Source organism: Littorina saxatilis, linkage group LG2 (assembly GCF_037325665.1).
Source record: "Littorina saxatilis isolate snail1 linkage group LG2, US_GU_Lsax_2.0, whole genome shotgun sequence".
Taxonomy (NCBI): domain Eukaryota; kingdom Metazoa; phylum Mollusca; class Gastropoda; order Littorinimorpha; family Littorinidae; genus Littorina; species Littorina saxatilis.
The window spans coordinates 10,832,918-10,848,589 of NC_090246.1; the positions used below are offsets into that span (position 1 = coordinate 10,832,918).

Here is a 15,672-nt window from a genome sequence, read left to right on the forward strand (position 1 = left end):
TTTCAATCGCCACCGAAAGTGTCTGTCAGTAAAAAAAACACGTGCTTTGTTTGCAAAGCAAAGCCTAATTTTACACATCGCGTGCTTTTGTCTGTTATTCTTGCTTGTGAACATCATTTTATTGATGTTCTTCACTGGAAAGCAGGTGTATCATCAACAGTATCACAAAATCGCAAAGAATGAACATTTTTGTTGTGATCCGACCGGTGTCTGTAGACGGAATCACACGTTCGGCAAACTTCGTTTTTAACGGAAATAACCGAGCCTTTCATCGGAAACGACGTTTCAACCGCTTCATATCGTCTGCAGGAAGAAAAAGAGGAATGCGATACCCAGTAAGTAAAACATTTAATCGTTTTTAGTGCCTTTTGATCAAGTTTTGTTGCGTCTGTCAGCAACGTTCGGCAACCCAACGTTCGGCACAGCGACGCGCGCATACGGATTTGCAGCATTTGCATTCGGAAAGTGAGGGATTTGTGAGTTCGTTTGCATAATTTCAATCGCTAGTAGGTTTTCCCTTCGTCTCCCATTGTTGTGTTTGCATGTTATTGGCATTTCATTGTGTAAATTGAAAGTTTGTGAGTAACAGTAGTACAATCTGTCGAACGTTGGCGACGCTGACAGACGCAAATATCGAACGTTGCCTTCAATGACAGAAGGGCTTGGCGATCATACTTTCGATTCGTAGGAACACAATATGGAGACAGCAATGTGCGCTCGTTACCACAACGGTCATGAACCGGTGTAACACGAAATTTTTACTCCACGAAAAATTGACTCCGGAGTAAACTTCCAGTAAAAATCTTGTACGAAAAAAGAACTCCACAAGGAACTAAATTTTTACTCCCCAAATATTTACTCCCAGTAAACATCTCGTACGAGAAACTTAGGGTCTACTCCTTCGTTTTTAATTCGCGCAATATCCCATTTACGTGCAATCCCGTTTTGCCGCCGTCCCATTTTGGCGACATTTCACAAGCCAAGCGTCATCTTACTATCGCATCCCATTTTGGCGCAATCCCGTTTCGCCGCTATCCCATTTTTTTATTTTTTATTTTTTATTTTTACATTTAGTCAAGTTTTGACTAAAATAATGTTTTAACGTAGAGGGGGAATCGAGACGAGGGTCGTGGTGTATGTGTGTGTGTCTGTCTGTGCGTGTGTATGTGTGTGTGTGTAGAGCGATTCAGACCAAACTACTGGACCGATCTTTATGACATTTGACATGAGAGTTCCTGGGAATGATATCCCCGGATATTTTTTTTTATTTTTTTCGATAAATACCTTTGATGACGTCATATCCGGCTTTTTGTAAAAGTTGAGGCGGCAGTGTCACACCCTCATTTTTCAATCAAATTGATTGAAATTTTGGCCAAGCAATTTCTGACGAAGGTCGGACTTCGGTATTGCATTTCAATTTGGTGGCTTAAAAATTAATTGATAACTTTGGTCATTGAAAACCTGAAAATTGTAAAAAAAAAAAATTTGTTTTTAAAACGATACAAATTTACATTCATCTTATTCTTCATCATTTTCTGATTCCAAAAACATATAAATATGTTATATTCGGATTAAAAACAAGCTCTGAAAATTAAAAATATAAAAATTATTATTAAAACAAAATTTCCGAAATCGATTTAAAAACAATTTCATCTTATTCCTTGTGGGTTCCTGATTCCAAAAACATATAGATGTGATATGTTTGGATTAAAAACACGCTCAGAAAGTTAAAAAGAATAGAGATAGAAAAGCGTGCTATCGATCCTTCTCAGCGCAACTACTACCCCGCTCTTCTTGTCAATGTCACTGCCTTTGCATCGAGCGGTGAACTGACGATGCTACGAGTATACGCTGTTGCTGTAAAAATGCAGTGAGTTCAGTTTCATTCTGTTAGTTCGACAGCTTGACTAAATGTTGTACATGAACAAAGTATGCAAACCAGATGATCCAGCGACGTCCTTCCCAATTTATGTCCAATGGACGTCTACCCACAACATGTTAACACGCCACTGGATGCCGCGTGGTCAGCCAACCATGTGGTGCCAGTCGTGAAAACCAGGTTCTTTGTCCCACAAAGAGACATTCAAGTTGGGGACTTTGTGACCGCTGACTTTGTCAGCATGGATGGAAAGGTGGAGAGATACAGGGCGGTGATCATCCCCAAGTCAACCCATTTCCCCGATGGGCCAGATCGAGAGGAGATCTGTGTGAAGTGTTTGCGCGCAAAAGACAATGAGAGATACTATGTCTTTCCTAATGTTAATGACATTTCATGCTTGCCAATGGCTCAGATAAAAAAAATCCCACCAACCAACCATGAACAACAGGGGGGATTACTTTTTTTGACATGTGATCAAGTCTCATTTGAGCGTTCACAGTGTTACCTGAGAATAGCACACCCCCTTGAATTGGGAACAAAGAAAAAGCGTTGTATATATGCATTTTTGAATGCTTTTCTAAAGTCATAAGTTCATTATTTGTGATTTTTTTTATTTTTATGGATTGTTTTGCTGAATACATGCAGTTAAGAAATTGACCCCGTTTTCAAATTTAGGGGGTAGGGTTGCCCTATAGCCCACGTATGTCTGTGTGACTGTGTCAAATATCAATCTACTCTGCGTACAAAATGTATATATGTTTGTTTTTCGATTTTAGAATGATTTCTTAAGCTGGCTATAACTTCTGAGGTCTACAGGAAACGATAAAGATAAAAAATGTACAAAATATAAGTAGCGTCCTTTATCTTACCATTGTTCTGATCAATGCTGTCCCTTTATTTGCAAGTTAACCATTTTTCTTAATGTGTTCAAGGAGTATGTTAAAAATTATTATCAATGGTTGCTTTAAACTGCACCTTTGGGCAGTTATTATGCACTAAAGTTGTAAAAGCATGTTTTGGGGTTTTTAGGATATAGCGTCTTGGAACGCCAATCATCTTGGAAATACGAATGTTCATATAATTTTTTTTACTGTTTTGGATAGATAAAAAGTTGAACTCTTGGTGCAAACTGTTTTTTGGTCCCTGTTTGACTATTTATTATTTTGGAATATTGTGTGTGAGGGGGAAACTGCAATCCTCAATATCATGAAACGTGCCTACAGTAGAACCCCCCTTGTAAGAACCCCCAATTTAACACTCCCTCCTTTTTAAAACCCTGTTTTCTCAGATTTTGTATTCATAGCCTCTGTAAATTTACTCCCATTTTAAGACTCCCTCCTTTTTAAGACCTGATTTTCTCAGATTGTTGGAAGTCTTAAAAGGGGGGTTCCACTGTACTACATCAACATATCAGTCTTAGAATTGGCCAACAAACAAATACAAATAATATGGTGTCCAGAAAATGGACAGTCAAAACCAAGCAGTCCACAGTGAGGTATTAACAGAGGAGCGAATCCAAGCCATAACACAAATATGCGTCAACATATATATTTCATCTGCAAGTCAATCTGAATATTTTTCTTTACTTTTTCGTGGACACCTACATAGAATGTAAAAGTGCCAAGCCTTGAAATTGAATAAGCACAAGTAAAAAACAAAACAAAGATTTATGCAGCTTACTACCACACTCATCTGATAGCTTTTAGAACAAGTGATATCAGAGACAACACCACAAATGCTTCTCAAAATGTCAATCAAGTTGAAAATGACTCAAAAGTTTCTCTGAAATGAAAGTTCATCTTCTCAAAATGTCAATCAAGTTAAAAAATAACTCAAAAGTTTCTCTGAAATGAAAGTTCACCTTCTTAAAATGTCAATCAAGTTCAACATGACTCAAAAGTTTCTCTGACGTGAAAGTTGACCTTTTCAAAATCAATCAATCAATCAATGACGCTTATATCGCGCATATTCCGTGGGTACAGTTCTAGGCGCTCTGCAGTGATGCCGTGTGAGATGAAATTTTATACGGCCAGTAGATTGCAGCCATTTCGGCGCATATTTACCTTTCACGGCCTATTATTCCAAGTCACACGGGTATAGGTAGACAATTATTAACTGTGCCTAAGCAATTTTGCCAGGAAAGACTCTTTTGTCAATCGTGGGATCTTTAACGTGCACACCCAATGTAGTGTACACGGGGGGAGGGTCAGTAACGTTGAAAATTACAAAAACATTTCTCTGAAATTGAAGTCCATCTTCTCAAAATATCAGTCAAATGAAAGTTCACTCACGCTGCGTGGGCATCTTGAGGGGGTTTTTGGGCATGGGCTGACTGGCGTTGCCTTCGCCCACAGAGTTGACGGCTGAGATGCGGAAGCGATAATAGCGTGACGGCTGAAGGTTGGACACGACGTGCCTCGTCGCTGAAGGCTGGACCTCATCTGGGTACACCTCCCATCCCACCCCATCATTATTGCCATCTGCAGGAGAAACAATTGTTTATATGAAGTCAAGGGGAGATTATGTAATATTTGTTTTGACTGGCTGTAAACTAGCTGTGAAACCCTACTGCATTCCTTCACTATTTTGACGGACTACTGTTTAAAAAAGTCACCAAGCTTATTTTCAAATCACTGTCCAACACAGCACGCGCACACAGAAACACACGCACACACAGTAACACACACACACACACTCACACACACACACACACACACACACACATTTACACCTCCCATGTACACAATTCATGCAAACAGCCTACAGCTGACTCCAGACAATTTCAAACAGGCCAGAACTTCAAGAAAATTCAGAAGTTCTTTAATTTATCCTACATGTTTTACATTGCTATATACCAAACGTTTCACTGATCATCATATCATGCTTTTGAGTGCGAAAGTTCTAGAACATAAACCCAAAAACAGATTGACTGCAAACGTTCCATTGAGTCCATGTACTTGTGAATGTTTTCTTTTTGTGAAAAATTGTACGTTCCATTAACTAACCACTTTGGGTTTTTTAAATTCCAGAGCATAAAGCGACCACTTAGTAGGATTCTCATGTCTGTAGATGTACTTGTGAATGTTTTCTTTCGTCAAAAATTGAACATTAGATTAACTAACTTTGTTTCTTATTCTAGAGCCCAAAAGGGACCACTTACTGGGGTTCTCCTGCCTGAAGGTAATGATGTACTTGATGAGAGGGCTGTTGCCGTCAAACGCTTTGGTCCATACCATGACCACACTGTTGTTTTCGTTCTCATTCAGCGTCACATTATGGATGGTTGGCGGTCTTGGCAGCTCTGCACAAAATGCAAAAAGAAAATGGTTACTAATCCATTACTTCCTGCCCAAATTCAAACGTGGATGGAGTCCACGTCCCAAGGAATACATACTGATAATTACCACCGCATTGCAGAGTGGGGGAAAATAGAAGTGAAAGAGATAAGGAACATATAATCCAGTTTTCACAATGGGGAGTTGTGATGTGTAAAGTTTCTTCGTTGGGCGTTACTTAGCCCTACAGAAGGGATCAGGTTAATGAGTAAAAATATATCACTTGTAAAACTGGATCAAAATTCATCTCAGGCAAAGTAAAGACAGCAAACCTCATTTAATCTTGCATTGCTTACAACATGTTTTTTGTTATTTGCAGTCACCTCTGTCACATTCAGTGAAGCTATCATTCTGTTGTTTGTCCCCAGTGGAGATCATATGACACCTGTATACACTAAGTTCTCAACCCAAAAGCACAACAATCACCATTTTTATTGATCAGACATTTGTGATCATGTTCCAAAAAGATGATTTTGTTTCCTTCCTTTTCGATCCTGGTTACAGCTATAGGCCTCAAACTCTATATGACCCGAAACTCATCTATCACACCCAAAAATAACCTATAACATTCAGTGAAGCAATATGACTTGTTTACCCCCAGTGGAGATCACATGTCACCTGTATACATCACATTCTCAACCCTATCGGCCCCTAACGCTTTAGGATCCAAACCTCCCCTATCACACCTAAAACTCACCTATAACATTCAGTGAAGCGATACGACTGTCATTCCCGCCAGTGGAGATCACATGGCACTTGTAGACGCCAATATCCTGAGCCGCAACACCGTTAACGATCAGCGTTCCATCATCCAGGATCTGGTAACGACCTGTGCTCCTGAGCTGTTTTTCATTATTCATGCTACCACCCTTGTAGAAGAACCACTCCCACACCGGTACTGTGTTGTCGTCCTGCGTTACGCCGCACTCAAAGCGCACCTGTGTGCTGAGAATCACTGTCTGGTTCTGTGGCGGTCGGATGATCTGTGTCTTGGCTGTTGAGAAAGAGCGCATTACACAATGAACACCAAAGCTGTGCACCAGTCTACCATCTTGTGCTAAGAGAACACATTGCTAAAACAGTATGCAAAGAAAAATGGTAATGGCAATTTTCCTTGTTTTCATGAGGACAGTAACCTTTTGAGCCTTGAGTATTGGTTCAATGCATATATCTTTACTAACTGCAATAAAGGAAAATCTTGTAGGACACTGGTAACTTTAACATCCAAAAGTCTATTCAGTAATTACTATACATCTTAGAGAAATAAAGCTGTACCACAATGCAATACATGTATCAGCCTTTTATCTTCTCGCTTTATTCATAATATGAAAATCTCCATTTGGAGGAAAAACAAACAAACAAACAAAATAAACATATTGCTTTACAAGGGAAAAGACAAGTGATAGACAACTTACTTATAACTGTGAGATGCGCCTGTGCTGACTGCTCTCCCTTGAGGTTCTGTGCGTGACACTTGTAGATGCCAGAATCTGCTTTCTCCACCGACGCGATGAGGAGGTAGGGTCTTACCTTCTGCAATCGGCCGCCAAACACTACCTCCTGTTCCACCCCGTCCACCACTGAAAGTACACACACACTGCAATGATGCCATCAGTACACACAGACAGGAGATTCGAACATTTTCGAAACTGTCATTCCTGGTACAGCAGTCCCTCTCATGAACGGACACCCTTGGGCCATTGCAAAACTGTCCGTACATTGCAGGTGTCCGGTCACGGGAGGGGTGACCACACCACCCCCTCCCCCATACACTCACACAGAGACACACAAACAACAGGATTGAAAATTAGTGTCCGCGTCCACGTTTTGCAGGCGACCGAACTTTTTCACGACATAGCACCAGTATACTGGCGGTAGGAAGAAAAATGTATTAAAAAAAATTCACAGACACCAGAGACGGTAAAGGGAGGCAATCGTTTCCACTGCCAGTTTGCTAAATAGGCCAGAAAGGATGAGTTGTTTCCCATGAACCGTTTTCTACCTGGAAGTGTGTTTCCAACCCCACCCAAAAGTGTGTTGGTGTCTCAAAGAGCAAAACTTTTTCCGAAATCCAATAATATACCAATTTCTTTGAAAATATTTGGATTATGTGTTAAATTTACCCTCGTACATGTTATGTTAATTAGAAACATTTAAGAATCAAATATTTCACAAAAGCAAACCAATTTAATGTAAGTGCATCAGATATTTAATGATATTTTTTGGAAATGTGTCAAAATTCGGCAAAATTCGGTGTGTTGAGGGGCAAATATAGAAGGAAAACACTCCGTGCCGAGCAAATGTGTCCGTACATGTCAGGTGTCCGCTCACGCCGGGGGCCGGGTCTGAAAAGCAGGGTTCCACTATTCTATCTTATTAAAAGCTTTATTATTTGAGCTACATTGACACCCCCTCCCCCCTCCCTTTTACTTCTCCAGCATATCAGAGAAACACAGACCTGTCTTCAAAAGAAAAAGTCTTCAATGTACAGAGGTAATTAGTAGAAAACAAGGTCTTAAAAGGGAGAGAGTCTGAAATAGCGGTATACAAAAAGAAGGAAGGGGGGTGGGGTTTTTGCATGTTGGTAAACCAAAAAATATGTACAAGGAGGAATATGAACAAATAAATAAACGCAGTTATTTACTCTTTTCTGCTTGCCTCATCACCACAATTTTATTTGGAAACAAAAATTCTCGGGAGCAAACTACGCATACCTTTCATCCAAGTAATGGTAGGGGTGGGAGCAAACTTCACATACCTTTCATCCAGGTGATAGTAGGGGTTGGGGCCCCAGTGACCTTACACAAGAATCGAGCGTCTGACTGTTCCACGATCGTCAGGTTCTCTGGAGCCTCTACGATCTGGGGTGGAGCACCTGAAACATAGAAAAATGAGAATGGTAAGTTTATGGAGCGTTTACTTGGAAAAACAAAACATTCACCAGAAGAACCCTGATCAACCGAATTTCAAAGCAGACAAACAAAATTCAAGATGTTTGTGATCCAATCTCATCCAGTCTGAAGCATTCAATTCGTTTGACAATGTTCGTTCGGATACTGGAAGGAGCAAAGGTGAAGATTGCACCAAATACATTACATACAAATTGAGAAGTTGACGCAGTTTGGGAATAAATCGTTCAATATTCTTAGACGCGGAAAATTAGACTTGGAAAGTTGTATCCACAGAAAAGTCCCACCCCTGAATGATGCAAAGAGGGAAACTTATCTTGGGTGGGGTTTTGGCATTCTTCTTCTGCGTTCGTGGGCTGAAACTCCCACGTACACTCGTGTTTTTTGCACGAGTGGAATTTTACGTGTATGACCGTTTTTTACCCCGCCATTTAGGCAGCCATACGCCGTTTTCGGAGGAAGCATGCTGGGTATTTTCGTGTTTCTATAACCCACCGAACTCTGACATGGATTTCAGGATCTTTTTCATGCGCACTTGGTCTTGTGCTTGCGTGTACACACGGGGGTGTTCGGACACCGAGGAGAGTCTGCACACAAAGTTGACTCTGAGAAATAAATCTCTCGTCGAACGTGGGGACGAACTCACGCTGACAGCGGCCAACTGGATACAAATCCAGCGCGCTACCGACTGAGCTACATCCCCGCCCAGGGTTTTGGCATTATTATCTGCTTCTTTGTCCTCTTCAAAGACCAGATTGACATAGAAATGAATGTTTTGCTTTCTCTATAATTAAAGCTTCCAAAAACCAACTTTTTTGTTTCCCTTTCTTTTTTGACCTGTTGCATGCAGGCTGCTTCAACCCCGAGTTGTTTTGCCTTTGTTTCTTTCTTCTTGGCCTTACCAAAAACTAACATTTCTAGTTTTATTCTGACAACTCTGTCAAGCTTTATAAAACAGCATTTGCATGAAATTTCAATGCAAATGAAGGTCGGCTAAAGCGACACTATACTTACTATTGACGTTCAGGGTAACGGCGATGTACTTCTCTCCAGCGTCATTGGTGGCAAAACACTGGTACTTCCCTGCGTCAGGAAGGTCAAGGCCAGTGATCTCCAGGCTGCCGTTACTGTACTCTGTGTGTCTGAGTGGGAAAGAGATAGGATAAGATTTTGTATTTTTCATCAATGAGGGTAATGGTATAAGAAAACAAGAGAGAGAAAAGAGAGAAAAGAGAGAGAGAAAAAGAGAGAGATGGGGTGGGGGGGAGAGGTAGAGAGAGACCGAGTAAAGAGATATATAGAACAGTTGAAGATCATTGATACAGGCGTAATACAGAACAGCAAAGGTTCTCTCAGCAGCAGTTTCATTCATTGGAATTTTCTTATTGTATTCCTAATAGAGTCTTGGATTCTGAAATGACCATTAGACAGGTACATTTTCTAACTCGGTACATTGGAACACCAACATAGCTAAGACAAAGCTATGACTCAGTCTCATGAGATTCCCTCGTAGGTTTGAGCTTTAGAACTTGTTCTATTCCTGCGAGCCAGTCGTAGGGCAATCGCAGCGCAGAGCCAATCAGAACGAGTTGTTGTGGCCTTCACGCCGTGACTTGAAAAATGGCGGACAGTGGCGGACAGCGTCTCTTCGTCTATTCAAAACTTTTTGGAAGAACAGTTGCTTACTCAGATATAAAGGAGACGTTTTAGGCGTGTACAGCGGTCGGGAACCATTAATTGCAACTGTCTGGGAACTTAATTTTTTGCAAAGGCGTAATGCTGAAAGGTATTTTTCAGAAAGGTAGAGCGATGTTAGAACATTAGCATCTGCTCTCGCACAGCGCGTTTGCCGTGTTCACTGTGACACGTCACTTCCGCCCCGCTCGCGTGGAGTTGTCGTTCGTCAATCGTTCATCAATCGTTCATCGTGTGACGGGTCAATGGCTTACAATGTGATCGGCTCAAGATGGAATCGCGCGATTGAATCTTAACGATTGAATCGCCCGTGTGACTTTAACTTAAGGGACACTCTATTGTATCGGTGTACCAGTATCGGGCTGATATCTTACCTTCCTGTACTGAGTGTAGAAACGGCCCTTCCATTAAAGAACCATTCAAGTGTGGGTTCAGGCACCCCTTCAGCTTGACATAAAAGGGTTGCTGACTCGCTGAAATCACGCTCTAGCACCTTGCCTTGCAGGTTACTTGGTATCGCTGGTGGCACTGTTAGACAAGTCCAGAAAACAAATCAACCAATTAAAAAACAAAAATCAGCCAAAAATGTGTTTACTTTATCTTTGTCAGGAATACAAAGAAGAATGAGCAACTGATTTACACATGAGGCGAGTTGCGTACAGCTTCAAAATCAATAAAAATGTGTTCAATTTCCTAACAAGGATACGGAAATTATGACACTCACTCGCTTGTCCGTGGCAAGTACAAATTTGACTGGGAAATCAACAATCGCGAATCACTCTTAGTTGGTGGAGCAGAAAGTTTGTCAACTTCTGAAGTGGTAAATTCTAGTTTTCAACTACGCAGTTGGTCACTTCAACATTATTGCAAAATGTATCTGACTACATATTGGATTAGTTTGACTGACAGTTCGTCCTAATGTGCCTTAAAAGTGTGTTAACAGACAGACTATCTTTCTCAGGGGGGAAAATATTGTAAAAGTTTTGGGCTAGTGGAAATTTCCATGGGCTAGTGAAATTGAAAAGTTACAAGCCTGGTATTTTTCAACTTCAACACCCCTGTCAGTGTCATAAAAAAGCTATATAGGCAGACCTGTTTACCCCCATAAGTGTTTTGGAGTAATGCTCAGCCCCAAAAATAGTAATCCTGGCACAAAAATAGTAATCATCCACATTCGTCGCCAATTACAACGCACATGACAACTGTGTCTGCGAAACGCAATCATGCACATTATATATCCATCATTCACAAACAAAACACATCAGTCAGTTTTTCTAGTCATCATAATTTCAAAGAAGATCACATCAAAAGCACATGCATCACTGATTCTTTTCTTTTGCTCATAGTAGGCCTTTTTCAGTGTGTCAAGCGCTTCTCTACTGTACTTGCGCTTGCCGAATGAGTGAGGGCGAGACTTCACCACTAGAATAAGGCTCTCCAGCGTCTCATCAGACAGACATGATCTCTGGTCAGTCCTGTGCTTTTTCACCCCATTTTGCCATTGAAAAAAACAATGCCAAACATAACATGTGAATTGAAAAAAAAATGAAAAAAAAAGTTTGTTTTTTTTACATTTTTTTTATTTATGAAAATCGTAGTCTTGACACGGATAGCGGAATGGCGTATTTTTTTCAGAAAATCGTAATAAATTACGCCAAAATCGTAAGGGTAAACAGGTCTGTATAGGGCAAAGAGAGGCGTCGAAGATGCTACACTCACGCTTATCAACATGATTGTCAGCCATTTAGATACAGCAGGGAACACGGTTAGAGTTCTTTTTATGGATTTTTCATCAGCCTTTAATACGATTCAGCCCCATATACTTATCCAGAGGTTAGTCCAGTTAGATGTGAACAATAATTTGATTTTCTGGATCAGGGAGTTCCTATGCGATCGGCCACAACGTGTCAGCCTCAGCAACCGTTTGTTTGGTCATTCTGTGCTTTCAGACGAAGTTGTTTTAAACACCGGGGCCCCACAAGGTTGTGTTCTCTCTCCTGTCCTTTTTTCCATTTACACAAACAACATGCTTTTAAATGATCCAGTTCTAGCCCTCATTAAATATGCAGACGACATGGCCCTCGTTGGGCGTCTGAAGGACGACGAAACTTTGTCAAAGTATTTTACCCAAGTTGATCTTCTGAATGAATGGTTCAAGTCCAGTTTCTTGCAGTTGAATGTAGGCAAAACAAAAGAAATGATTTTTGGAGGAAAGAGTGATAATTGTGGTCCCCAAAAAGTGAGAATAAGCGACAAGGAAGTTGAACTTGTGGAAACCTTCAAATATCTTGGGGTTTCAATTGACAATAAGCTGACTTTTAGTGATCATGTTCATGCTGTTTATAAGAAAGCTCAGCAGCGACTTTTTCTTCTCAGGAAGCTTAAATATTTTAATGTCAATCAAAGTGTTATGGAACTTGTGTATCGCAGTTTGATTGAAAGCATACTGACTTTTAACATTGTGACATGGTATGGTACCACAAATGTTAAAAACAAAGCTAAACTCCACCGCATTGTTGCGACGGCTAGCAAGCTTGTTGGGCAACCCCAACGACAGCTGACCAGTCTCTACGAAGCTGCCATTAAGCGGAAAGCTCTCAAAATTGTCCGTGATCCGATCCATCCTCTCAACCCCTGTTTCGAAATTCTCCCTTCAGGTAAACGTTATAAGGTCCCTTTGGCACGCAAAAACCAGTTTAAAAAGTCATTCCTGCCTTCTGCAGTCACCATTTTAAATTCTTCTCGCATCACGTAGAGGCTGGTCGGCTGGGAAAAAACAAACAATGTGTACATGTGAAGGTGTGTGGGAAATATTTGTAATGTGATTACTCGGCTGTGAAACCCAACTCCTGTGATATGAGAGGGTAAATTTACATAGTGCAATATCATATTTGATTGTATCCCTTTTATGTTTTATGTTTTATGTGTGTCGTCCTATACAATTGTTGTTATAATCGTTTACAGGCAGACAGGGTGTGCCGAAGAAAAATTTCCATTTTTATGTAATATTTTAATGGACAATAAAGTGCTGTTATTGTTATTGTTATTGTTATAAAGAAACAATTCCTTCAAAAGAAGAAAGGTGGTCATTCTTTAACTTGCCTTGCACTGTGAGATTTGCTGACTGGGAGACGGTGGGGATGGAGCCCGACACACCTGGAGGGTTGAGCTCTCCCTCACACGTGTAGGTGCCTGAGTCCAATTCCGACACCTGCCGTATGTACAGGTGCCGTCTGTGTCCTGACATCAGGTACTTGGCGTCGTTTGAAATGGCGGTCTTTGTGCCGTCGCCATTCTCCTTGTACCACTTGATGACAAGATTAGACATCGGTCTGTCGAGGAGAAATAGAAGAAGAAATATTTTATAATAAATATAATAATAATAGCTTTTCTACAGCCCGACATGAGACCAGCAAATGTTCCAAAAGTAGGAAACTAAGCCGGGGTCCAGGGGCCGTATAGGCTCCTGGTGGGGTTCAGGGGCAACGCCCCGGTATGGGGTTGACGGATAATGAATGTTAGAATTATAAAGGCCATTTTGGGGCCTCTCCTGAAAGCAAAAAATTAGATCATGCCTTTTTAAAAAGCCATAAAAACAACAAGAATAATTACACATTAACATGCTTCCATTTGAAACTTCGAGGTCTTCATCGGGGATTGACGCCCGACAAAAGCTAATTGAAGCCCGACGGAGTGAAGCGACGGAGGGCTTCAATTAGACTTTGGGAGGGCGTCAATCCACGATGAAGGCCGAGAAGTTTCAAATGGAAGCATGTTAATGTTATTGTAATTCAATCTGACGACGATCTCTTTTCGTTGGTACTTCATATTACCTACTTGTAAAATGACCCTCAAAGCTAACCGAGACTAGTTGAGGCTGTATCAATGCGCCTCGCCAGCAGGTTGTTAATGGATTTTTTAGCAGTGGTTATCGACAATTAATGACCTGTAATTTTTAATGAGTTGGGGCATTCTGACCAATCACAGGATCTGTTTCATTAAAACGCAAACTTGATTGAATTACAATATGTTTTAGCATTTTAAACAAAAGTGTAATTTATAACAATCACACACACACAAAACTTACTTGAAAACTTTCAGAACCAACACATTTTTTCCACCAAGTCCGTATTTCACCACGCAGTGGCCAATGTCGCACCACGTGCACACGGCCTGACCGGGAATGGATATCTTGGCGATACTGTCGCCAATGAGCTGGCGCCTTTCTTTCTTGTTGATAATGACAGTCACTTCTTCTGACAGCCAGTTGGCTTTCCACTTGTTTTTCACACTTTGGTCGTCGATCGTAAGAGCTTCCACAGCCGACAAAACAATACGGAATCCAGACGCCATGATGCTACCTTTTTCACCTTCGGCGTTTGGAGATCGGCAGCCAATTAAAACAACCCGCAAACCGCCATCGGTGAATAATTAGGCCTAGGCGATAATCGTCGGTCGAGATCGACAGCCAATCAAACGCGACCCATGATACTGCTATGGGTTCACGCGAGTGCTGGGGTGCGAATGCACTGACTTCAAACGCAGACAGCTTCAGCTGAAAGGTTCATACCACCCCCCCCCCCCCTCTCCCCTTTTTTTTCTCAACGAATTTGCATCGATCTCAAGAATGGTCTGTGAGCAAAGGAAAATATCGGAATTCCGATAAAATTCGGAACAGTCCCATGTCTGTACAGCCCGAGTCACACGCAAAGCTCCAAGCACTTTCCATTGTTTCCAATGCAAAATCGTAAAATCAAGAAAACACAAAAAGCATACAAATCACTGAATAAACAACCAAACAGCACATCTAAGGAGGGAGGTTGTTGCTTGGTAATACTTTCTTTCTTCTTTCTTTACAGTATTTGGTGTTTAACGTCGTTTTCAACCACAAAGGTTATATCTTTCTTTCTTTCTTTCTTTATTTGGTGTTTAACGTCGTTTTCAACCACGAAGGTTATATCGCGACGGGGAAAGGGGGGGAGATGGGATAGAGCCACTTGTTAATTGTTTCTTGTTCACAAAAGCACTAATCAAAAAATTGCTCCAGGGGCTTGCAACGTAGTACAATATATGACCTTACTGGGAGAATGCAAGTTTCCAGTACAAAGGACTTAACATTTCTTACATACTGCTTGGCTAAAACGAAGGTTATATCGCGACGGGGAAAGAGGGGAGATGGGATAGAGCCACTTGTCAATTGTTTCTTGTTCACAAAAGCACTAATCAAAAAATTGCTCCAGGGGTTTGCAACGTAGTACAATATATGACCTTACTGGGAGAATGCAAGTTTCCAGTACAAAGGACTTAACATTTCTTACATACTGCTTGACTAAAATCTTTACAAACATTGACTATATTCTATACAAGAAACACTTAAAAGGAGAAACAGAATCCGTTAGTCGCCTCTTATGACATGCTGGGGAGCATCGGGTAAATTCTTTCTCGTCCCAACCAATATGGGACTCCCCCTCACCCGCGGGGGGTTTGGTAATACTAAAGTAACACAACACAACACAAGAATAAGAATGAAGGTGTTTTTGTGTGGGTGTGTTATCGGCACCATATAAGTTAGTGAAAGCTGTTTAGACAGTCGTGAGCTGGCGGTAGACCACACTTGCACAAACGACTTTTTTCTTGCGTCAGCTCTGCCATAAAGGGTTGGTGAGAGCTTTTAAGATAGAAGCTTGTCGCAGTCAACACGACACTTGCACAAGAGTGAAGGTGTTTTAAGTGAAGTCGTTTTTTTCTTCCGTCAGCTCTGCCATATAGGATGGTGAAAGCTTTTAAGACAGAAGCTTGCGGTAGAGTCAACACAACACTTGCTGTTGCACAAGAGCGAAGGTGTGCTTTTTTT

The 15,672-nt window shown here is 41.1% G+C and overlaps 1 protein-coding gene across 1 annotated transcript in view; it reads right to left on the bottom strand.

Moving 5' to 3' along the window:
• LOC138958179 (protein sidekick-like) overlaps window positions 1–15,672 on the bottom strand; it is a 68,923-nt gene that overhangs the window by 37,186 nt on the left and 16,065 nt on the right. The window contains exons 6-13 of the mRNA XM_070329262.1: window positions 12,921–13,150; window positions 10,193–10,346; window positions 9,138–9,265; window positions 7,973–8,089; window positions 6,630–6,794; window positions 5,912–6,208; window positions 5,040–5,180; window positions 4,171–4,359 (exon numbers count right to left, since the gene is read on the bottom strand). Coding sequence (XP_070185363.1) covers window positions 4,171–4,359; window positions 5,040–5,180; window positions 5,912–6,208; window positions 6,630–6,794; window positions 7,973–8,089; window positions 9,138–9,265; window positions 10,193–10,346; window positions 12,921–13,150 — 1,421 coding nt within the window. The remainder of the gene's footprint in view (window positions 1–4,170; window positions 4,360–5,039; window positions 5,181–5,911; window positions 6,209–6,629; window positions 6,795–7,972; window positions 8,090–9,137; window positions 9,266–10,192; window positions 10,347–12,920; window positions 13,151–15,672) is intronic.